Below are 24,350 nucleotides of genomic sequence, written 5' to 3'. Positions count from 1 at the left end.
AGACCCCATTTACACTGCACCTTCAATCTGGCTTACTTCCAGGTCAGCCCTGTTCACACTGAACCCAGGTCTGTCCTGCTAAACCTGTGAGATCATAAAAAGTGGGAGGTCACTGTTCCACAACCACCAATCAGCTAATTTTAGGAATGACCCAGGTCGGATAACCTGGGTCACGCCGTTTACACGGCACCGTTACCCGGGTCCATCCTGGGTCCAACCCTTGTAGCTACCTGGGTTGGATTGCCAGGTCACTTGACCCGGGTTATTTTTCAGGGACCCTTTCACAGAGCTGTGACCTGGGTAGGCACAGTAAAAACCCAGGTTTTTGCTTTGGTGTAAAAGTGGTATTACACATATCTCAGTCTTACAGTTGCTGGGGTCTAGTTCTGCCCTATGACAAAAAAGGTCCAGAACTGGGCGCTGTTGAGATGCCTCATTGCAAAGTGGCACCTTACCTCATTGCCATACATATGTGATGAGTGTTTCAGCCAAAGTGGATTTTTATGGACACAGGCCTTGTCATTTTAGATCTCATACTCTCTAGTATTTGTTTTGTTATAAAAAGCATAAATGCTAGTGAAAAACACATTTGACATTTGGTTCTAAGTACCATTTTTACTCAAGTGTGGGAGGTCAATGCTCACAAATGCAAGTAACAATACAAAGGGTTTAGGGCAGTGGTTCCCAAACTGGGTGCCCTCGCACCCTGGGATGCCTCAGGGCACTTGCACTCTGGTTGGTGGTACAGTACCAAATAAAATGATTTTTAGTCAGTGTGATTGGCAGTCAGCACTGGTTTTACCTATCAAAAAATATGTGGACAATACTTCATTTTTGCTGATTTTCTCAATAAAAAACTTATGGCGCAGGGGTGCCGTGGAAAAATGCTGATACTCTAGGGTGCCGTGATTCAGAAAACTTTGGGAACCACTGGTTTGGGGTCATTGGAGACAATAGTTGCTATACATTGTACAAGTGTTAAAAACGCTGTATGTACAATAATTAAGTCATTTTATTTTGCTGTTCAAGTTGTTATTCTATTAAAAGCATCCGCTAGCCTTTATGTAAATGTTTTTTAGATACTTTTTACAGGCAGATCTGCCAAGATCTCAGCTATGTCACCTGTTAAATATAGAAGTGAGTCACATACTAAATAATGGTGCATACACACGGTCAGATTTTTCCTTCAGATCTGAACGATAACGATTTAAAAATCGTTCAATTGTTCATATCTGAAGGAAAATCTGACATATCTGACATGCCTGAACGATGGACGAAGAACGATCTGCGTTCCCGTTTGTCAGATAACGATATCTGACATCTGCTGTGTTTGCAGTCAGACTTGGACGATTCCATTCATTTTAATCTGACAAATCTGACCGTTTGTATGCTCCATAAGTGAATCATTAGTAACGTGTTAAATTCAGACACGGCCCAGTATTTCCAGCTAACATGTTACTGGATTACATGATTAAGTAAATGGTGCAACAGGTAGTTTGCATCACTTTTTTTTTTTTTAGCTCATGTCATTTCAAACAAGTGGGAAATTCTGTATTATAATGTTGCAAAGTGTTAATTGCCCCATTGAGTATGTTAATGAGTAGGAGTTGTGTAACTACAGTGCACAGATACTTCCAATGACTCCTTTCATTGTAATATTATTTTATCCATCTAAAGGCCCCCATACATCAGCAATTGATTGCAGCAATCGTGCAATTTGCAATCGATTGTGTATAAAAATCTTTCCCTTTTTCAATCGATTGCAGATTGGAGAATTGCCACAATCGATTGAAAAAGTAAAAGATTTTTATACACAATCGATTGCAAATTGCACGATTGCTGCAATCAATTGCTAATGCTGGGTATACACTATACTGGACAATCGTCCATTTGCTCACAAATACTGGAAAACAGACAAAAATGGTTGTACAGACAAATTGGTTAAAACACACAAATTTTACCAATTTGAACAATAGTTTTTTTGTCCGTTTTCCAGTGTTTAAGACCATATGATCGACTGTCATTTGCTCCCATACATTACCAGGTTTTCATTCCAACCAGCCAGATTGGACAGATATCTGACAGATAATTGTATAGTGGATGGCCAGCATTAAGGATAAAGGAATAAAAAATGGGATTCATTTGCATTGAGCGGACCAGAAAAATAAACAAGTATGACATTTCAATCAAGGGTGTCAGTTGAATTACAGAGTGAATTGCTGACCTCTGCATGAAATCAGCAGCACAGAAAGTAAAAGGCGCGATCCGGTTCACGATGACTCAGATAGTGCCGCATGCCGCCCATTTGGCCGTCTTCAGTGGCACTTGGAGATGACATCATCTCCAAGCGCCCAGTGTAACGCCGGAAGGGCCGGGCCACTGCAGGCCCGGCTCCGGTGTGAATGGTGCAGACTCGGGAATATCCGGGGTCGGGGCCACAGTATGAAAGGGTAAGTTCCAGGTCTGATCCGGATTGGAACCCTGTAACTTTGATATAAAAGTGGCATAACTGACTACATAAATATGAGTCAAGTAGGGTCGCTTGGCTGACAACAAAGAAAAACATCTATTCATTTGTTGTATCAATAAAACTGGCAGTGATTATATCTAAATAAAAAAAAATGGCAGTTCCTGTCCGTACAAAAGTAGTATACCTGATGTAATTAATTAAGTCACCGTAATATAGTAATTAGGTCGACATTCAGAATGTTGACATGGTTGAAATGTCGACAATGAAAATGTGGACATGTCGTGACTTGCTAGGTTTAGTTTCAGGCTGTGCTGTTAAAACGCTATGCCAACTGTCTACATGCACAATGTCGGCATTATGACCATGTGGACATTGTGCATTTCAACAAAACGTCCACATCGACACTTTGTACCACACCTGAGTCATCAAACTTCCCCTTTCATTATTAAAAAATCCTGAAATAGAAAATGTTTTTTTATGTTTTTTTTTTTTCATTTAGTTTAATGTTATCTAGGTGATTGAAAACAAATGTATGCCAGTCTCCCTATCCCCAGGATGGACTGACAAGGAGGCAGACTGAGGGACCGATGTTACTTGATGTTCCAGGTGTATACGCAGGACTGCAAGGTATTACAGATGTGAGATAGCGGTAGCGGGTGTCTCTATGCTAGCTTTGAGATTGCAGACATTAGCATATTTTCGCAGCAGGTCTGTGTGCGTAATCGCAGCTGCGATTGCAATAGCGATACGTAGTGAGACAGCAGAGCAAAATGTAGGGAAAATACCTTCTTTTCTATCTGCCATAGTCTCTGTGGGTAGTTTTTCACTTGTTGATAAATTGCAGCATGTATCTAATGCTGGCCATACACGCTACAATTATTGGGGCGATCCGCCCGATATCCAAGGATCGCCCTAATTATTGTAGTGTGTGTGCGGGCGACCGAGGGTTAAATATCGCTCGGTCAGGCATGCCGGATTGTCCAGCATGCCCATACGATGCGATATTTGTGAGTAAAAATGTCGGCCGCATCGGGCAGTGTATGCCCAGCCGCGGCCGACAGACAGTTCCTGTGTTCATGGAAGGAACAGGGAAATGTCTCCTCCCCTGGGGCAGAGAGCAGATGTCGGGGCTAATACACTGTGAGAAATCTCACAGTGTATGCCGCGGACATCTGCGGGCTGGCAGGATGCCAGATAAAATGTCTGTCGGTCTGACAGGCATTTTATCTGGACGTGTATGCCCAGCTTAAGGCCTATTTATTAAGCCCATTAATCATGCAGACGCAGCAGTTTTTGCATGACTATCACTAAATTAAGTAATGTAAGCTATTTATTAAGTCTCTAACACAGAAGATGTCACACATATCTCCTGCATTCCGGTAAGTGGCAGAGCACACAACTAGTTATGTGAACATCGCAGCTGTGCCATTTATCGAGCTCCGAAAAGTGACATTTTTCAGAACCTGACTGCGGGATCTAAGGCTGGGTACACACAAAGATTTTCTGTCCAAGCATCCAACTAGTTGATTGGTTGGAATGAAAATCTGTTAAGGTATGACAGCAAATGACAATCAGCAATTTTCTCCCAAACGCTGGTAAATGGACAAAAACTGTTGTTTGAACAAAATGATTAGATCAAACATTTAACAAACTTGTCTGAACGACCATTTTCATCTGTTTTCTGGCATTTAGGAGCAAATTGCTGATCATCAGTTACTCCCATACGTTACTAGATTTTCATTCCAACCAATCAACTAGTTGGATGGTTGGACAGAAAATCTTTAGGTGTGTATGCAGCTTAACGCTATGTTCAGATGGCATTAGACAGCTTCTACCAACAGCAGGAGGGTCTGTAATACAAAGAGGGATGGGGTCCATTTGGATAGTGTGCTTGCGCAACCTACAGTACATGCAGGGCTGTAAACAGTCTGGGCGGGCACAGGCTATGACAAGGGAAATGGCCAAATGTAAGGAGGCATGGCCACGCCCCCTGCCCCCCCTCCTTCTAAAAGAAAACTATTAACTGCACAACTCTGCACGCTCCACTTGGGGGGGGAGCCTCCATTCTTCACCTCAGCCAGGAGCAGATCCAGGGTAATCAGTACCCACTCCTCCCCTCTCGGCACCCGTGGATACGTGCATAGCGACATTACAACAAACAGTGCATTAGCGACGAAAGTGTAATGCTGGGCGTACACTGTCCAACTATCAGCCCATCCAGCTGATAATCATCTTATCAGGCCGAATGCATGAACATTGTACTGCTGCAACCTATCGCTCTGATGGAGATGTAAAATCGTCCAGCATGTCAGTCAGATTTGATAAGTTTTTGGTATGCACTGCCGCAGCCGACTGACCGTCATTTCCCCTAGGGGAGGAACAGGGAAATGTCTCCTCCCCAGGGGAGGCACACAGATATCGTGTGGCCATACACTGTGACTTATCTCACTATGTATGGCCACAATATCTGATGGGTTTCAGCTTGTCAGATAAAATGTCTGTCGATCTGACAGGCATATATCTCACAGCGCCACGCATTAGTGTTACGTTTCAGCAAAACAGCTGCTTTTCGGAGCAGCTGTCCAGTACATGATATATCAGCACTTATTACTATTTTGATAAATAGGCAGCTATAGCGTACAAAACATTAATACGAATATTTGTGCAACTTCGGTTTCTGCCTTAGGCAGCAGAATGCAAAATTCCTATTTAAAATAACTTCTGCATAGGTGCAGTACATACAATCTGCCTGCCCACATGAGTTATCTCCAGAATGCAAAGGGAGAAACCACCAGGGAGATAGCACAGCATAGAGATCTTTACGCTGTAATTACTCGGTGAAGAAGATATGAGGGACACAAAAGTGTAAAAAGGAGAGCATGTGGGATACAGACTGGTGAGGTGAATGTGGGGTACAAACAGGCAAGGAGGGAAGAATATGAAGCATAAGCAGGTAATGAGGGGGAATATAGAGGATGGGGGCATGTGGGATACAGACTGGTGAGGTGAATGTAGGGTACAAACAGGCAAGGAGGGAAGAATATGAAGCATAAGCAGGTAATGAGGGGGAATATAGAGCATATGCAATTGGATGGGGGCATGTGGGATTCAGACTGGTGAGGTGAATGTGGGGTACAAACAGGCAAGGAGGGAAGAATATGAAGCATAAGCAGGTAATGAGGGGGAATATAGAGCATATGCAATTGGATGGGGGCATGTGGGATACAGACTGGTGAGGTGAATGTGGGGTACAAACAGGAAAGGAGGGAAGAATATGAAGCATAAGTAGGTAATGAGGGGGAATATAGAGCATATGCAATTGGATGGGGGCATGTGGGATACAGACTGGTGAGGTGAATGTGGGGTACAAACAGGCAAGGAGGGAAGAATATGAAGCATAAGCAGGTAATGAGGGGGAATATAGAGCATATGCAATTGGATGGGGGCATGTGGGATACAGACTGGTGAGGTGAATGTGGGGTACAAACAGGAAAGGAGGGAAGAATATGAAGCATAAGCAGGTAATGAGGGGGAATATAGAGCATATGCAATTGGATGGGGGCATGTGGGATACAGACTGGTGAGGTGAATGTGGGGTACAAACAGGAAAGGAGGGAAGAATATGAAGCATAAGCAGGTAATGAGGGGGAATATAGAGCATATGCAATTGGATGGGGGCATGTGGGATACAGACTGGTGAGGTGAATGTGGGGTACAAACAGGAAAGGAGGGAAGAATATGAAGCATAAGCAGGTAATGAGGGGGAATATAGAGCATATGCAATTGGATGGGGGCATGTGGGATACAGACTGGTGAGGTGAATGTGGGGTACAAACAGGAAAGGAGGGAAGAATATGAAGCATAAGCAGGTAATGAGGGGGAATATAGAGCATATGCAATTGGATGGGGGCATGTGGGATACAGACTGGTGAGGTGAATGTGGGGTACAAACAGGAAAGGAGGGAAGAATATGAAGCATAAGTAGGTAATGAGGGGGAATATAGAGCATATGCAATTGGATGGGGGCATGTGGGATACAGACTGGTGAGGTGAATGTGGGGTACAAACAGGAAAGGAGGGAAGAATATGAAGCATAAGCAGGTAATGAGGGGGAATATAGAGCATATGCAATTGGATGGGGGCATGTGGGATACAGACTGGTGAGGTGAATGTGGGGTACAAACAGGAAAGGAGGGAAGAATATGAAGCATAAGCAGGTAATGAGGGCGAATATAGAGCATATGCAATTGGATGGGGGCATGTGGGATACAGACTGGTGAGGTGAATGTGGGGTACAAACAGGAAAGGAGGGAAGAATATGAAGCATAAGCAGGTAATGAGGGGGAATATAGAGCATATGCAATTGGATGGGGGCATGTGGGATACAGACTGGTGAGGTGAATGTGGGGTACAAACAGGAAAGGAGGGAAGAATATGAAGCATAAGCAGGTAATGAGGGGGAATATAGAGCATATGCAATTGGATGGGGGCATGTGGGATACAGACTGGTGAGGTGAATGTGGGGTACAAACAGGAAAGGAGGGAAGAATATGAAGCATAAGCAGGTAATGAGGGGGAATATAGAGCATATGCAATTGGATGGGGGCATGTGGGATACAGACTGGTGAGGTGAATGTGGGGTACAAACAGGAAAGGAGGGAAGAATATGAAGCATAAGCAGGTAATGAGGGCGAATATAGAGCATATGCAATTGGATGGGGGCATGTGGGATACAGACTGGTGAGGTGAATGTGGGGTACAAACAGGAAAGGAGGGAAGAATATGAAGCATAAGCAGGTAATGAGGGGGAATATAGAGCATATGCAATTGGATGGGGGCATGTGGGATACAGACTGGTGAGGTGAATGTGGGGTACAAACAGGAAAGGAGGGAAGAATATGAAGCATAAGCAGGTAATGAGGGGGAATATAGAGCATATGCAATTGGATGGGGGCATGTGGGATACAGACTGGTGAGGTGAATGTGGGGTACAAACAGGAAAGGAGGGAAGAATATGAAGCATAAGCAGGTAATGAGGGCGAATATAGAGCATATGCAATTGGATGGGGGCATGTGGGATACAGACTGGTGAGGTGAATGTGGGGTACAAACAGGAAAGGAGGGAAGAATATGAAGCATAAGCAGGTAATGAGGGGGAATATATAGAGCATATGCAATTGGATGGGGGCATGTGGGACACAGACTGGTGAGGACTGAACATGTAGAATTATGAGGAGGCAATATATACTGTATGTTCTATAGTAAAGGTATCTCTAGCTGCTTGATTGCTATACAATAATTTAATTCTAATATTAAATATAAATGTCTTTGAGCAGTTGGTGTTTTCTTTTTAATACTGTTATTAAATATTGGTGGAGTTAGAATGTGACATGATGGCAAGTTGTGTGTCAACACAGCTGCATGTGCAGAAATAGAATTCCTGCACATTTATTTTTAGTTATCTCTGCTGATCTTGAACAGCTAATCCTCTTTTCAGTGCTGTCTGGCATAACTGCTCTTTCTAATTCAGTCACTAGTACTGTTATGATCCAAATGTATACTGTATCTCTTGTAACCTTTGTTTTTTTTACTCACTTTTCATCGTTTTATGGAACTAACGTCATTGAGAACACTCGGCAGCACTAGAGGATCACTGTGCAGGTTTAGTGATCCAAGAACAAAAGTGGTCAGTATTTGTTGACTATTGCATAGGTGGGCAGTTGCTGCGTCCGATTTTCATGCAGTTGATCCCATGCTGCGTCTTCTGATGCTGTCATCGGATCACAGAAGCCTGCTTTTGTCATTTCTCTCATCAAAGGTTCCTTATAGGAGGTGGCTGCACTTAAATAAACTGATGTACCTTTGTCTAACAATCAAATAGATGTAACATAATCACATTGCCTAAGTGTATAATGATGCTACACCTACCATTTTCTTCATATTCTAACAATATTCTAACAATGAATACCTATGAACATAGCAGCTCCTCTAACTATTAAGTGATCTGGCAGCATAGGTGACTTTCACAGTGATTTTTTGTGGAACCAGTGACTGGTTTAGGAAGACAGGAGAACTATGATCCTCAGTAATGTGAGTTTGTGAATCTGAGCTCTGGGGGCTCATACAGAAGCCTGGAGGTATTTTCAAAGAGGTCACCAAGGGAAGGAATTAAATTTAACTCGAACAAAGGGCCTGATTCAGACCCGCTGGCAAGCGCTATGCGCTCGCAAGCGGGTCGATGGCTGGGCAGTGCGCACGCGCGAGCCCCGGAGCGAGCAACAAATCACTCGCTCCGGGGCTCGCAGCAAAATGGGGCAGCTGTCGATGTTGATCGACAGCTGCCCCGTTTTGTAGACGGGGTGGCTGGACAAACGGAGGTGTTCCTGAAGGAACGCCTGCCGTTTGTGGGAGGCCCTACTGACACCACAAGTGATGTCAGTAGTGAGCTTTCGGCTCTATTAGAGCCGGAAGCTCACTGGGGCTTGCGGCAGACGAGACCCTACCACAAGGGTCTTGTCGCAAGCCCGAAGGTCGCGACCATCACCTGGCCGCTCGCAAAGCTGTTGGTGGTCACCCACAGCTTAGCGAGCGCCCAGAAGGCCGTTTTTTTAAAAAAAATGGCCGCCCTGATTCAGAGCGAGCGCTCGCCTTTTCGCTTTTTGCGAGCGGCTCTGAATCAGGTCCAAAGTTTTTTTTATCATACAGGTTTACTACCTGTATGATAATAAAAACTTTGTTCTAGATAATTGAATAAGAACAGGTCAGTATGCTGTGGAAGATGAGCCACCATCGTGAACCTTAAAAGATATGTAATTTGCTCTGGTCTCTCCAAATATTTGTATTCTTGCAAAACTGTTGTATCACTAGAAAACGTAAACTAATGAGACATGAAGTTAAAGACGACTACTAGGATTATCTGAGCTTTGGCTGCAAAAGTTTCCTTCTGATCTAGGGAGAAACAGATTAGGAAAGATATTGTGTCCCTTATATATTATCGCATGATAGCACAAGAGGTTACAGGCAGCAGGTTACAGAATACTGTTGTGCAGATAAGGACTCTTTGAAATTACCAAGAGCTACAAACTAATGCCAAAATAACGGTTAGCGAGCCTGTTGTTAAGACAATAGTAAACAAACAACAGTAGTTTAATAACCTCACTGTACCAGCAGGAAAACTACCTTTAGAAAATCAAGACAATAGTTGGCTCTAACATTAGGTGCTGTTGCCAAGCTATTACTGACAGTGTTCGTCATCTGGGTCCATAACAAAATATCCTTGACTTTCATGTTTGTTAACTGCATAAATTGGTTCTGTATGTGCACTCTGAAAAACCCTAATTAGTTTACCATACCACCCTACAGGTGACTGTTCTAAGCTAAACTTAACAAGAAGCAAACCCACAGTCTGTATTTAGTAAGGAATGACACAACCCCCTCTCCCCAGAAGCTGCTATCTTTACACATACATCTTCCAAGTAAAACAGGCTCATCAAAAGTAGGTGGATGAGGTCATGAAACCAAATTTGCTTTGTAGAGTCACAACATTGCAGCTTCGTACAAGAGATTAAGTGGTAAATTTACTAATATTCGAGTTTGGTCGAGATTGCAATCTCGGGTGAGTTTAGGCATGTTTTTCATCTCGCAAATTTACTAAAGACAAACTCGGGTGAGTTGGGGAGAGAGTTCTTTAATCTCACTCGTAAAACTCGGGTGAGATCCCAAACTCGAATCAACTCACCATCGGGAAAACTCGGAAGTACTTTTCATGAAAAAGATGCAGCTTGCAAATTTACTAAAATTCGAGATTACAATCTTGGGTGAGATTAGAGCAAACTCGCAGAGAAATTGCAGTTTCACATACTCAACCTCCTGAGCTGTGAGCTTGCCAGAAACATACACAAATCAGTGTGATTTGTGTATGTTTCTGCATGTGTACTTAATGTAAAGTGTTTATAATAAAAAAAAATTCCCCCTGCCCACCTTGGATCAGGTAAATCGTTCTCTTATTTTGCCAAGTACAGGGATGCTACGAAGAGCGGTGCCAGGATGGAGGTGAGTATGGGATATTTTTCCAGGTACACCTGTGGAATGTACATGGGACAAGGGGACAGTATGTGTGAGTGGGTTAGGTATATGTAATAATGTTTTACTGTATACGGTGTGTGTACTGTGGTTTTTAAACTATTTATTTTACAGTGGGGGTACGGGTGCCGGCTGCCTGCTGGCACTTGTAGTTCCACAAGTGCCAAAGAGCATGTATCCTGGCACCTGTAGTTCCACTGTAAAATACAATAGTTTTCAACTATTTTTCACATTATTACCCCCCGTACCCACAGCCTAGGGGTACGGGGAAGAGCCCCGGGCTTCAGATCAAGACTGGAGTTTTGGGAGAGGGGGACCCCTTACTTGGGGGGTCCCCACCTCCCCTGACAACCCTGGCTTGGCCTGACCGGCTTGGGGTTCGAATGCTTTGGCCATGGACACCCGGTAATAGGGTCTCCTGGCTGTGGCATTACACTCCGGTTGGTTTTGGTCCGGTGCTGTTTTTAAATATAGGGGGACCCCTATGCAATTTTGTCCCCCTATATTTAAAACCAGCACTGGCCCTGCAGCCAGGTGCTGGTTCCTAAATTACGGGGGAACCCTACTCATTTTGTACCCCGTAATTTTTGGAACCAGGACTGGCTGACCAATTCGGGGCTGGTTATGCTTTTGGGGGGGGGTTGCATACGTAATTTTTTTTAAAGATTTAACTCTTCTTTAACAGGTTGGCCAGACAAGCAGCCTTCACATATCTCACTGATATGTGCAGGCTGCTTGCTCGGGAGAGTTTTGCAGAGAGAAAACACTGCAATCTCGGTGAGTAAACTCATCTAAAATTGCTACTCGGGGGAGAAATCTCAATCTGCTTCACCATCAGAAAACTCACTTTCAGCTAAACTCACTTCTTAGTAAATTTGCGAGTTGAAAAACGGGAAAATCACCCGAGTTTCGGCGATGCTAATAGAGTTTAAAAAAAATATATACTCGATCAGACTCGAATCTTAGTAAATTTACCCGTAGGTGTGCAATATTATTATTAACTTTGGAAAAGGATCTTACATAATCTAGTTATTACATTCCCAATTTACTATATGGGAAGGCCTAATGATATTCCATTATGTTTAATATACCTCTCTGAAATCGTGCTCAAAGTGTCGCAGCTGCAAGCATTGTTCTAACTTCAGATGATGGCGGCACCAGAACTGATCAAAAGCTTTTTCCGTTTCATCCAACTGAGCCAGTAACCTGGAGAGGACAGTGGGGAGATGCGGGTAAGTCTAGAGAAAATCCATGTTCTATTACATTAGCCAAATAACAGAAAGCAGCAGAACATACAATAATATAGGAAATAAGGTATGAAGAACTATCTGCACACTTTCTGAATAATAACAATAAGCATAGGTTGCAGCCACCCAACTAGCTGGTTTCCTCACTAGTAATAATATATAGAAATCGTAATATTGTTGTTTTCGGCGCAGTAATGAAAGGGACAGAAGGGGGAGGGAGGGAGACGGAAGGGAGAAATAAAGATAGAAAACGAAGGAATAGAATTTGTGACAGTAACTCACTGCCCAATGGGTATGAAAACAGTAATTTAATAATCCACAATAACAATGAGAATTCTCCTAAAAATATTATTTCAGCAAAAAAAATATATAAAATAATCAGTGTATCGATATAATAGTTTTCTGTCTCACTCCCCCTTCTGTCCCTGTCAGGACTGTGCCGAAAACAACTATATAACGATAATAATATAGGAAACTTATGATAAACTCAGGAGTCAAATCGGGATGTGGTCAATATCCCGGCGAGCGGGTTACAGCGCCGGAATCCCGAAGGTAAGTAGTGGGGATAGGGGGGGGTGTCAGGCACTAAGGGGGGAGGTTAAGGTTAGGCACTGGGGAGGGAGGGCTAGGATACCGGTCAACAGGTGTCAGTATCCTAACCCTGTGGGAATGTCGGCGTCAGGATTTTGACCACCGGCATCCTGTACCAAACCCGTCAAATCGCCTCTTGTAGTTGTCCAGCTATTAACATATATTTATGATGTGTTTGATATTTTTAGATAAAGTGACTCAAAAGCAATGATTTTGCTTCACTTGGTGTCCAATCCCTCTAATGGAGCATACACACGGTCAGATTTGTCAGATCTGTCAGATGAACGATTGAACGATTTGAACGATGTGAACGATTTCACCAAAGATTTGAACGATTTTTGATTGCATTAAAATGAATGGAATCGTCCAAGTCTGACTGCAAACACATGAGATGTCAGATATCGTTATCTGACCATCGGGAACACGCATCGTTCAAATCGTTCATCTGACAAATATGTCAGATTTTCCTTCAGATATGAACGATTGAACGATTTTTTAAATCTGACCGTGTGTATGCTCCATAAGTCTATACAGCAGTAACAGCATTCATATGTATATTTGTAAGAAACCATGGGTAGTCATAGTATGAGCGCTTCAGTTTTGTTGAATGCCAAACACATACGCACTTGGGTCCCGAGTTGAACCGAGACATGCCTCGTTCCCCCAGCCAAATCTGGGTCTCAAATCAAGGCAAAATGTAATAATCCCAAAAATGTCGGATCTCGCGTGTTTTGAATTGCATATAAATTTCTCCTGCAAGAACTGAGACGCCGGAGCCATTTTTACCCGGGACATTAGGCCACTCTTTGCATCACGCTTCTCTATCTTATGACGTGGCTGGGCATCATGACGCGAATTACATATCCCATATCACCCACCCCCAAATCCACACTTACTGTAGCCCTTAAATATTCAGGAGTGGAGGTCCACAAAGTAGAGAAGTGTGTTGCAAGTAAACTTGGACTCAATGAAATGATGTTAAACATGTTTTTTTAATAGCAATTTAATTTGAATCAACAATTCTTTTTAAACTTACACATAGACATTCTACACATACTATTGGGTACATTCATTAGGTGAAAAAAAATAGAAAGCAACAAACTGCCAACGAGGCAAAACATCATCTTTCACAGACATCTGTGCCGAGAGGTTCGTGAAAGATGACGTATTTAGATTCGAACTTGGTAGGGAGATCCGAGCCAGAACCGAACCGATCAACAGTAATTTTAAATTGTTTCACAAATAGACCCATTAACATAAAACAGCCGTCTTACATGAGCTTCAGCCACATAGATGTTGCAAACCTGTCCCATCAAGCGCAATTGCTCATCCTACTGCAACTAGCAGATAAGCATAGTTCATCTATCTTAAGACTGCCACATGTCAGAGTATATGTTGTAACTGTGTTGCTACAGGAAATAAAATATGTCACATCAGACAGTTGAGAAATATGATGCAAAAGACAGAAGAAAAAAACAAAATGGATTATGTCTAAAAGGCACTATTGTCCGCTCAGGAACTAATACATCAGCCCTAATTTACCCTTAAGAGCCCAATACATAGGGCCTGATTCAGAGTTGCACGCTATTACACAGCCACTGCAGCTTTGTACACAGCGGTTGTCTAATAATATGCTAATGAGTAGTGTAAATAAACGTCTCCTGCCGGCTTCTGTGATCTGCCACAGCATCCAAAGACGCAGCATCGGATCACTCTGTGTGAGCATCGGTCATCTGAGTACTCTTCAGGTTACCACTGTTTTCACACAACTGAAATCATTCAAGCCACTGGCTTCAGCATGCCCAGAAAACGGGGCTAACACACCCCTGTTTTCTTGGACACTAACTAACGCTCCACCCCCAAAAAGACCCAGCCTGTCAATCAGGCAGCGTCACCCATGCACTCTATGAGCTAGCTTGCAGGAGATCTGCACATGCGCAGTATAGATTCAGCACATGTGCAGATCTTTAAACTTCAAAGTTGTATGCAAACCATCGGGTTTGCGCACAACTCTGAATCCGGCCCCTAATGCGTTGATATGAACCTGCTCAGCACCGTAAGTTTTTTTTAAATGTTGTATATTATGTTCTAACATGGTGTGAGTCAGGGTTCAGGTATATAAACCTGTAGCAGAGAGTTGCCAATAAGAGTCTGTATCCATAGAGCTGACAGAGATAAACAAGCCAGTCACAACAATTCATCTAGTGTCACCTTGTTTACTCAGCGAGACCGTCAGTACTGACTGAGTGAGAAAGCCAATTAATTACCTGCCCTTTTAAGTCAATGTTGCAGTGTTGTACAGTATGATAAATTGCACAAAACCTTCTACATGATATTTAAATAGCGCTCACATGTGTGGGATGGATCACATGTAGTAAGAGGGCAATCCCTTGTGGAAGACGAGGCAAGTGCTTACACATTAGACTGACAGGGGTATATTTACTAAAGTGAGTGTTTACAGAAGTGGAATCATTGCCCATAACAACCTATCAGATGCTACTTATCATTTATCTAGCACCTTCTAGAAGATAATAGCTAGAATCTGATTGGTTGTTATGGGCAACATCTCCACTTCTAAAAATCTGCACTTTAGTAAATATACCCCATAGAATCCAATTTGAACACTACAAATTGGTTGTATGTAGCTCTAAAAAAGAAAAATGTGTATATTTGACCGTATGAAGAATTGTATGCAGCTTGCAATGGGACCGACTGCCCCTATGTATAAGCCTGCTAAGCTACAAATCAGTAAGCACTTTCGCCTAGCCTATATTAACACGTGATCACCGAATTTTCCCTACATGAGAACACCCTGTTACAACTCAATAACGCTTCTTCAGTCGAAGATGTGAGTGAATTGCACACTTCTCTGCATCACCCATACTGGTGTACACTCAGTTCCGGAGTAGGCGCAGTGAGAAGACGCACAAGATGCAGGAAGCCCCTGTGTGAGAGGCTAGACAAGATTTCCTGTCTCACTTCAAATTGGAAAAAAGATAAGAAATATGGTTCGGCGCACAATCATATGGAGCATACACACGGTCAGATGTGTCAGATGAACGGTTGAACGATTTGACGAACGATTTGAACGATGAACGATTTTTGACCGCATTAAAATGAATGGAATCGTCCAAATCTGACTGCAAACACATCAGATGTCAGATATCGCTATCTGACCATCGGGATCGTTCATCGTTCAGACATGTCAGATTTTCCTTCAGATATGAACGATTGAACGATTTTGTAAATCATTATCGTTCAGATCTGAAGAAAAATCTGACCGTGTGTATGCACCAATAGGTCCAACATATATAGTGTTGTATTCTCTGGAAAATTGATAAAATATAACCTTTATTAGTCACTCTAAAATATGGTGTACAGATATTATCTTTATCAGAGAATATTATTTCTCATTAATTCACTATGATATTCATCTTCATTCAACCACCAGTGGGTAATATATATATATATACATACATACACACACACACACATACATATATATATATATATATATATATATATATACATATATATATATATATATATATATATATATATACACATATACATATACACGGAGGTGCCACCAGACCGTCTTATTTAAGTTTAACACTGTATCACTTCAAAAGGAAAAAGATAAGAACTATGGTCCGGTGCACAATCATAGGTCCAACATATTTACTGTTGTATTCTCTGGAAAATTGGTAAAATATAACCTTTATTAGTCACTCTAAAATATAGTGTACAGATATTGTGGCGAAGTATTAAGAATAATATGTAAAGAAAAGATGTGAGAGAAAGATATAGAATAAGTGGTTAAAACACTTCCTGGTGCTGGCGGTCAATACAATTAGTAATATATAATAAGGTAGTAAAGCTGTCAATGTTACAGTCCATATAATGATTAATTGCTGTCTCTAGTATCTAAGGGTTAAACTCTCTTTAGACAAGTGTTTCATATATAAAGCAGAGTCTCTGTGGTGGATGATTTGCTGTCTTACAGATTGTTACAATGTCAATATTTGTTTATAACTATTGCATGTATCGTATATAAGTAGCAAATACGTTGTCTTAAAGATTCAGTTTTATTTATAGACCAGTAAGCACTCATCAAGGTTTGATGGTAATACTCTTATTATAAGGGCACAGTCGTGCCCTTATATTAAGGCTGCATCTAAAGAAACGGATTTCTCCATAGAGAATTCCGACAGGGGGGGGGCACCCACAGCTATAGCGAGCGGCCAAAAAGATGGTCGCGATGGTCAAGACCATCACGACCATCAGGCTTGCGACGAGACCCTTGTGGTAGGGTCTCGTTGCCGCAAGCCCTGGAGTGCTTTCGGCTCTATCTGAGCCGAGAGCACTCCCACTGACCTCACTTGTGAGGTCAGTGGGGCCGGCCCCAGACGGTAGGCGTTCCCATGGGAACGCCTCCGTCTGGGCAGCCACGCCCCCGGCACGCCCACCAAAGGGGGCATGCTGTCACTCACCATCGACAGCACGCCCCCTTTGTAGCGAGACCCATAGTGACGGCTTGCCCGTCGCTATCCGGGTCTCGCGCATGCGCACGACGGAGCCGGCTCCCTCGTGCGTATGCGCACTGGGCCAACATCGACCCGCTTGCGAGCGCTCAGCACTCGCGAGTGGGTCTGAATTAGGCCCAGAGTGTTTAAGGGGCTACACCTCAAAACCTATAGGAGGTACCGGGTTGAAATTTGGTAGGGGCAGGTAGAACTATCACACGGTGCTGCATGCCAAATTTCAGGGCATAAACATAAAAAATTAGGATTTTGGAGTAATCTAAAGCTCCAACTATCACATTTTTCTGATATTCTCAGTTAGGACCACTTTTCTGCTATAGTCTATGGAGGGTTTTTGGGAAGGCGAAACTCAGGGTAGGTGGCGAATTTAGACTTGGGGTATGTTTTAGTAGGCAGCTATTGTGCCAGGTTACGTGCTTTTGGGGTCAGGTAAATTAGAAAGTTACAGTTTTTAACCTATTACCTCAAGAATGCGCCATTGTAGAGATAGGACTTTTCAACTTGTTGCGTAGCCTCAGTAGGATATATATATATATATATATATATATATATTATATAGATAGAGAGAGAGAGAGAGAGAGAGAGAGAGAGAGAGAGAGAGAGAGAGAGATTTAAATTGACAAGTTTGAGTGCTATGCTGGTTTGCACAAATCAGTGTGGTTTCAGTGTTTCCGACCATGAACTGGAAATTCTCACACATCTGCACATGGAAAGTGTATGAAGATGCTTAATGTTTAGTCACACTGTAGATATACATACTCATGTGGTTTTTTCTCTCAGTGTCCGCATATAGTGAGCGTTGACTGGCAGCACTCAGGCGTTCCCTGAGTGCTTCCGGTCACCGCTCACTATACAGAATGCGGACACTGAGAGAAAAAAAAAAAACTATCTATTGTTGTCGATGCTAGACCTAATAATATAGACATCTGAAGGACACAACCACGAGTATGTACAGTAATTTGCATAAATATTGGGACATTGACAGAATTTTCATATTTTGGCCTCTATTCACCACCACAATGGCTTTGAAATGAAACAAACAAGATGTGCTTTAACTGCAGACTTTCAGATTTAATTTGAGGGTAATTACATCCAAATCAGGTGAACGGTGTAGGAATTACAACGGTTTCTATATGTGCCTCCCACTTTTTAAGGGGCCAAAAGTAATGGGACAAACTAAACAATCCTAAATCCTACCAGACGCTGGGTTTCATCCCTGGTGATGCTCTGCCAGGCCTCTACTCCAAATGTCTTCAGTTCCTGCTTGTTCTTGGGGCATTTTCCCTTCAGTTTTGTCTTCATCAAGTGAAATGCATGCTCAATCGGATTCACGTCAGGGAATTGACTTGGCCATTGCATAACATTCCACTTTTTAGCCTTAAAAAACTCTTTAGTTGCTTTTGCAGTATGCTTCGGGTCATTGTCCATCTGCACTGTGAAGTGCCATCCAATGAGTTCTGAAGCATTTGACTGAATATGAGCACATAATATTGCCCGAAACACTTTAGAATTCATTCTGCTGCTTTTGTCAGCAGTCACATCATCAATAAATACAAGGGAACCAGTTCCATTGGCAGCCATACATGCCCACGCCATGACACTACCACCACCATGCTTCACTTCACTGATGAGGTGGTATGTTTTGGATCATGAGCAGTTCCTTTCCTTCTCCATACTCTTCTCTTCCCATCACTCTGGAACAAGTTGTTCTTTGTCTCATCTGTCCATAGGATGTTGTTCCAGAACTGTAATGGCTTTTTTAGATGTTGTTTGGCAAACTCTAATCTGTTCTTCCTGTATTTGTGGCTCACCAATGGTTTACATCTTGTGGTGAACCTTCTATATCCACTCTTGTGAAGTCTTCTCTTGATTGTTGACTTTGACACATATACACACCTACCTCCTGGAGAGTGTTCTTGATTTGGCCAACTGTTGTGAAGGGGTTTTTCTTCACCAAGGAAATAATTCTTCTGTCATCCACCACAGTTGTTTTCCGTGGTCTTCCGGGTCTTTTGGTGTTGCTGAGCTCTCCAGTGCATTCTTTCTTTTTAAGAATGTTCCAAACAGTTGATTTGGCCCAATATTTATGCACCTGACTGTATATGTACAGTGGGACTAAACATTGAGCATCTTCGTACACTTTCCATGTGCAGATAAATCTGCAGAGACTGTTAGTGTGAGAATTTCCAGTTTATGATCGGAAACACTGAAACTACACTGGTTTGTGGAAATCAGCAAAGCACTCAAACTTGTCAATTTAAATCTCTCTTTACTGTTTATATATATTTATTCCATAGACAAAAAAACTTAAATTTTCACATGTCCCATTAAGGCTGCTTAGATATGATCTGAAAATTCATAAAACCTATAGATTTTCTGCCACTCAAACTTCAAAAAGCAATGAAATTACGATCAGTAAGGCTGACGCCTTAATGGACGTGTTCCTTGCGCAGTACGGATATGGTATGCCATCACACCCTGTGGTTAACTGCAGATTCAGCACTCTCACAGAATGAGATTGCTGTCACTCACAAAATGGTGGAACTGCTAATTCACAGAATTGTGTGCTCATTGGAATGAATACACACATGCAGCCTATGTAACTGAGGTTTGAGCAGTTATGTGGCTCCCACATCCCACTCAGTGCCCACAATCTTCCCATTTGATCACCAAAACAATCTCACTGGCTTCCAACATCCTTCTCACTGCATACATTTATGTCATTTAGAATACATCTTCAGCTCCCTTATTTTTAAAAATATCATACTCTGTCTATGCATGTACACTTTCTTCCCCTATATGCCTCCATGCTGCTATATATTCCCCAATCCCTACTGCTGTGTGGTCTCCCAACTGTGATAGTCTGTGTTCCCTCATCGACACCAATGTTTTTCCCCGCCCTGCATCCATGCCTTCTCCACAGCCACGCTGCTGTCTTTCTCTCATCTGTGGCACTCTTTCTTCCTCCATCTGCTCTACTCTGGTCCCCCAACCGTGCAACTTTGTCTCCCTCCACCACCCGCACCACTCTGTCTTCCTCTCCATCCACACCAATCTGTCTTCCCCAATCCCTACTGCTGTGTGGTCTCCAAACTATGGTAGTCTGTGTTCTCTCATCCGCACCAATCTGTCTTTCTCCATCTGCACCGCCCTGCATCCGTGCCACTCTGTTTCCTTCTGCACCACTGCCTTCTGCTAAGCCACGCCGCTGTCTTCCTTTCCTCTGTGGAACTCTTTCTTCCTCCATCTGCACCACTCTGTCTCCCCCAACTGTGCAACTCTGTCTCCTCCCCCCACCTGCACTACTATGTCTTCCTACCCATCCACACTAATCTGTCTTTCCCAATCCCTACTGTTGTGTGTTCTCCTATTTGTGGAAGTCTGTATTCCCTTATCCGCACCAATCTGTCAAACCCATCTGCACTGCTTTGTCTTCCCATGTCCAAAACAGACAAACACTGTTTTTTTTTATATTTAATTTAGCTTTACCTGGGGGGGCGGCAGCCTTAAGCTCTTTTACATGGCTGCTGCTTCCCCAGTACTTCTATGGTGTCTTCACCTGGAGGGCGATGGCCTTTAAGCTCTTTTTCCTGGCCGTCGCCCATCCAGGGCTTCTGCGGCGTCTTCTATCTTCTGTCTTCGGCAGCTCTTCTCTGCTGCCTCCCCGCTATCTACTGAGTGCACGGCAACTCACACTGGCAGTATTTAAGCCAGCCGAGGGGGCAGGGCAATTTCGTCGCGAGCCGTGATTGGTTCACGGCGGCCATTTTTGAAAAGGGCACGCTCGGTTCTCACCATTGAATTCAATGGTGAGAACCGCTCATTGGCTGAGAGGCGGAAGGCTCGTCTCTCTCAGCCAATGAGCACTCCGCACCGGGATTTCTGGACTGAAATCCTGCAGCGGAGCTGTCATTCGGGTAGAGGACACTACTAATGTCCGTGGGCTACCGTCCCGGTTCCTGGCCGCAGCTAATACCCGCTAGTCCCTACCCCCTCTCCCCCGCATCCCGGCCGCAGCAAACGCTGGCTTCCTGCCCCCCGGTCCCGACCCCCGCTGCCGCCTGCAAACTACGGCCATCATGCTGCACACAAGTGAAGCCACTATGACTGCACCTGCTGGAGGCTCCTACTGAGGCTACGCAACAAGTTGAAAAGTCCTATCTCTACAATGGCGCATTAATAGTTTAAAAAGTGTAACTTTCTAATTTACCTGAACCCCAAAAGCACGTACCCTGACACAATAGCTACCTAATAAAACAAACCCCAAGTCTAAATTCGCCACATACCCTGAGTTTCGCCTTCCCAAAAACCCTCCATAGACTATAGCAGAAAAGTGGTCCTAACTGAGAATATCAGAAAAATGTGATAGTTGGAGCTTTAGATTACTCCCAAATCCTAATTTTTTATGTTTATGCCCTGAAATTTGGCATGCAGCACTGTGTGACAGTTCTATCTGCCCCTACCAAATTTCAACTCGGTACCTCCTATAGGTTTTGAGGTGTAGCCCCTTAAACACTCTGGGCCTAATTCAGACCCACTCGCGAGTGCTGAGCGCTCGCAAGCGGGTCGATGTTGGCCCAGTGCGCATACGCATGAGGGAGCCGGCTCCGTCGTGCGCATGCGCGAGACCCGGATAGCGACGGGCAAGCCGTCGCTATGGGTCTCGCTACAAAGGTGGGCGTGCCGGGGGCGTGGCTGCCCAGACGGAGTAGCCCCTTAAACACCCTGCCCCCCCCCTGTCGGAATTCTCTATGGAGAAATCCGTTTCTTTAGATGCAGCCTTAATATAAGGGCACGACTGTGCCCTTATAATAAGAGTATTACCATCAAACCTTGATGAGTGCTTACTGGTCTATAAATAAAACTGAATCTTTAAGACAACGTATTTGCTACTTATATACGATACATGCAATAGTTATAAACAAATATTGACATTGTAACAATCTGTAAGACAGCAAATCATCCACCACAGAGACTCTGCTTTATATATGAAACACTTGTCTAAAGAGAGTTTAACCCTTAGATACTAGAGACAGCAATTAATTAATCATTATATGGACTGTAACATTGACAGCTTTACTAACTGATTATATATTACTAATTGTATTGACCGCCAGCACCAGGAAGTGTTTTAACCACTTATTCTATATCTTTCTCTCACATCTTTTCTTCGTACATATTATTTTTAATACTTCGCCACAATATCTGTACACTATATTTTAGAGTGACTAATAAAGGTTATATTTTACCAATTTTCCAGAGAATACAACAGTAAATATGTTGGACCTATGATTGTGCACCGGACCATAGTTCTTATCTTTTTCCTTTTGAAGTGATACAGTGTTAAGGTGCATACACACGGACAGATATATCATTACGATATGAACGATAACGATATAGTTTAACGATATATTGTTCATTTTTATGCAGTGAACGACCAACACTGCGCGTTCTCGCAAGAACGATAACGATATCTATGATCGTCCGTGCATGCAGACCAATCTAGAGGATATCGTCAACTTTGCATGTTCAGAGATGTGGCAGGAGGACTCACTGAAAGATATCTTTCATGTCGTTGGTGGTACAGATCATCCCGTGTGTATGCACCTTTAAACTTAAATAAGACGGTCTGGTGGCACCTCCGCTTATATATATATTTATTACCCACTGGTGGTTGAATGAAGATGAGTATCATAGTGAATTAATGAGAAATAATATTCTCTGATAAAGAATATAAAATATATATAAATATGTTGTCAGTGCGGCATCATCATAACGCCCCCAAGATTTCCTGCCTGTCATTGACATAGTTTGGCCAGTGATGATGACTTATCCGAAACTGGATCCGCCACCTTTAATGGATATATTGATCAAAATGAAATTGGGGCAACATTTTTTAGGCCTATATAAATGACAGTGACACTAAAGGTAACAAATATGAATTACTAAAACTTTTGGTAGTATTTTCATAGTGCAATCAAACATGTTAATGATGGAGCTTTAGGAGCCTTTGCATCCACTGAGGGACAATTTGTATATAGAATACACTTAGAGAAATGTACAGGCACACTAACAAATGGCTCATATCTATTCTACCTGTATGTCACATTTTCACTGAGTGATAACAGTCTCCTTTTCATTAACAGCAACTGACTGCGTCTGTCTATTTTTTTATACCAGATGATTCATGGAACAAAAATGGCATTAACTTCAGTTAATTAATTCCACTCAGGAAAATCCAGTACATTAAGTGGAAAAACATAAGCAGACTATTCACACACTATTAAAATTAGCCATGCTGACCTACAGAGGAAAGATCTGGAAAACATGCACCGCTGGAATCGGTGATGGCCGGTGTGCCTAACACTGCTTAATTAAACCCTGCAGAAGTTTTTTTGTTGCCAATAAACAAATGGAAATGTTGCAGCTGCAAAGTAGAAATCACACTTACAAGTTTCTTGCATCACTAACAATTTCTATATTGCATCACTCTGACTATAACGTGAATGAAGACAAAAAGATAACATCAAAGGTAAAAAATGTCATTGTTACTTCACAAGTGTAAAACGATTGTTACAAAAATAGTACACATTATTGTCAAGACACCTGACAACCGTTTAACCGACAGAGGCCCTGATTCAGAGCCAGACGCTCTGACAGAGCGCACGCTCTGAATCAGGCCCGTCCCTCTTACTGTTTGGAGCGACCTCCTGGCCGCTCGCATAGGCTTTGGAGCTGGGTGCCCTCTAGTCCTGGTAATCCCACTCCAGTAGTGTCTGCAAACATGTGTGAACAGGTTGTGACTCTTGTTGTTAGTGTAGCTGGGGACAACCCCATGGGTACTTACTGATGTGGGGGTACCTATACTGCCTTCATCCCCCTGAGCACTCACTGCTAAAGGTGGTACCTACACTGAGGCCAGCCCCTTGGGCACCACTGCTGAAGGTGTACCTACACTGGGGCCAGCACACTGGACACTAACTGCTGAGAGGGTACCTACACTGCGGTTAGCACTCTGGGCACTCACTGCTTAGGGGGCACCTATACTGGGGGCAGCCAAGAGCACTCACTGCTGAGGGGGTAACTATACTAGGGTTAGGCCCCTGTACAGTCACTGCTGATGGCATAGGCGGATTGGCCATAGCTTCACCAGTAATTCCCAGTGTACTGATTTGTGTTTTTATTTTGTATATACTGTAAATAATATTTTTTACGTTGCCCAGTGGTGTAACTTCCCTATGTGCAGCCATTCAAAGATTCTGCATAACACAGTCTGCACTTAACGTGTACTGTGTAAATGTCTCTGCCCTCCAGCTGAAATTTCACCACTTGTCCTGCCCCCTTTGAAGAATAAGTAGCCTTGCTTCTCCTAACCATGCTGATAGGCAGGGCTGCATTATGGGCTACATGGGCCTG

The 24,350-nt window shown here is 43.1% G+C and overlaps 1 protein-coding gene across 2 annotated transcripts in view; it reads right to left on the bottom strand.

Annotated features, from left to right (window-relative positions):
* Positions 1–24,350, bottom strand: part of MCF2L2 (MCF.2 cell line derived transforming sequence-like 2) — a 382,435-nt gene that overhangs the window by 243,296 nt on the left and 114,789 nt on the right. For both annotated transcript variants that reach the window (XM_088456383.1, XM_088456384.1), the window contains exon 9: positions 11,644–11,758. In XM_088456383.1, the coding sequence (XP_088312509.1) occupies positions 11,644–11,758 (115 nt within the window). The remainder of the gene's footprint in view (positions 1–11,643; positions 11,759–24,350) is intronic.

The sequence above is a fragment of the Taudactylus pleione genome, unplaced genomic scaffold, assembly GCF_031769625.1.
Source record: "Taudactylus pleione unplaced genomic scaffold, aTauple2 ptg000702l, whole genome shotgun sequence".
Lineage (NCBI taxonomy): Eukaryota > Metazoa > Chordata > Amphibia > Anura > Myobatrachidae > Taudactylus > Taudactylus pleione.
The sequence above is the reverse complement of the archived record's forward strand: the minus strand, read 5'-3'. Positions and strand labels throughout refer to the sequence as shown.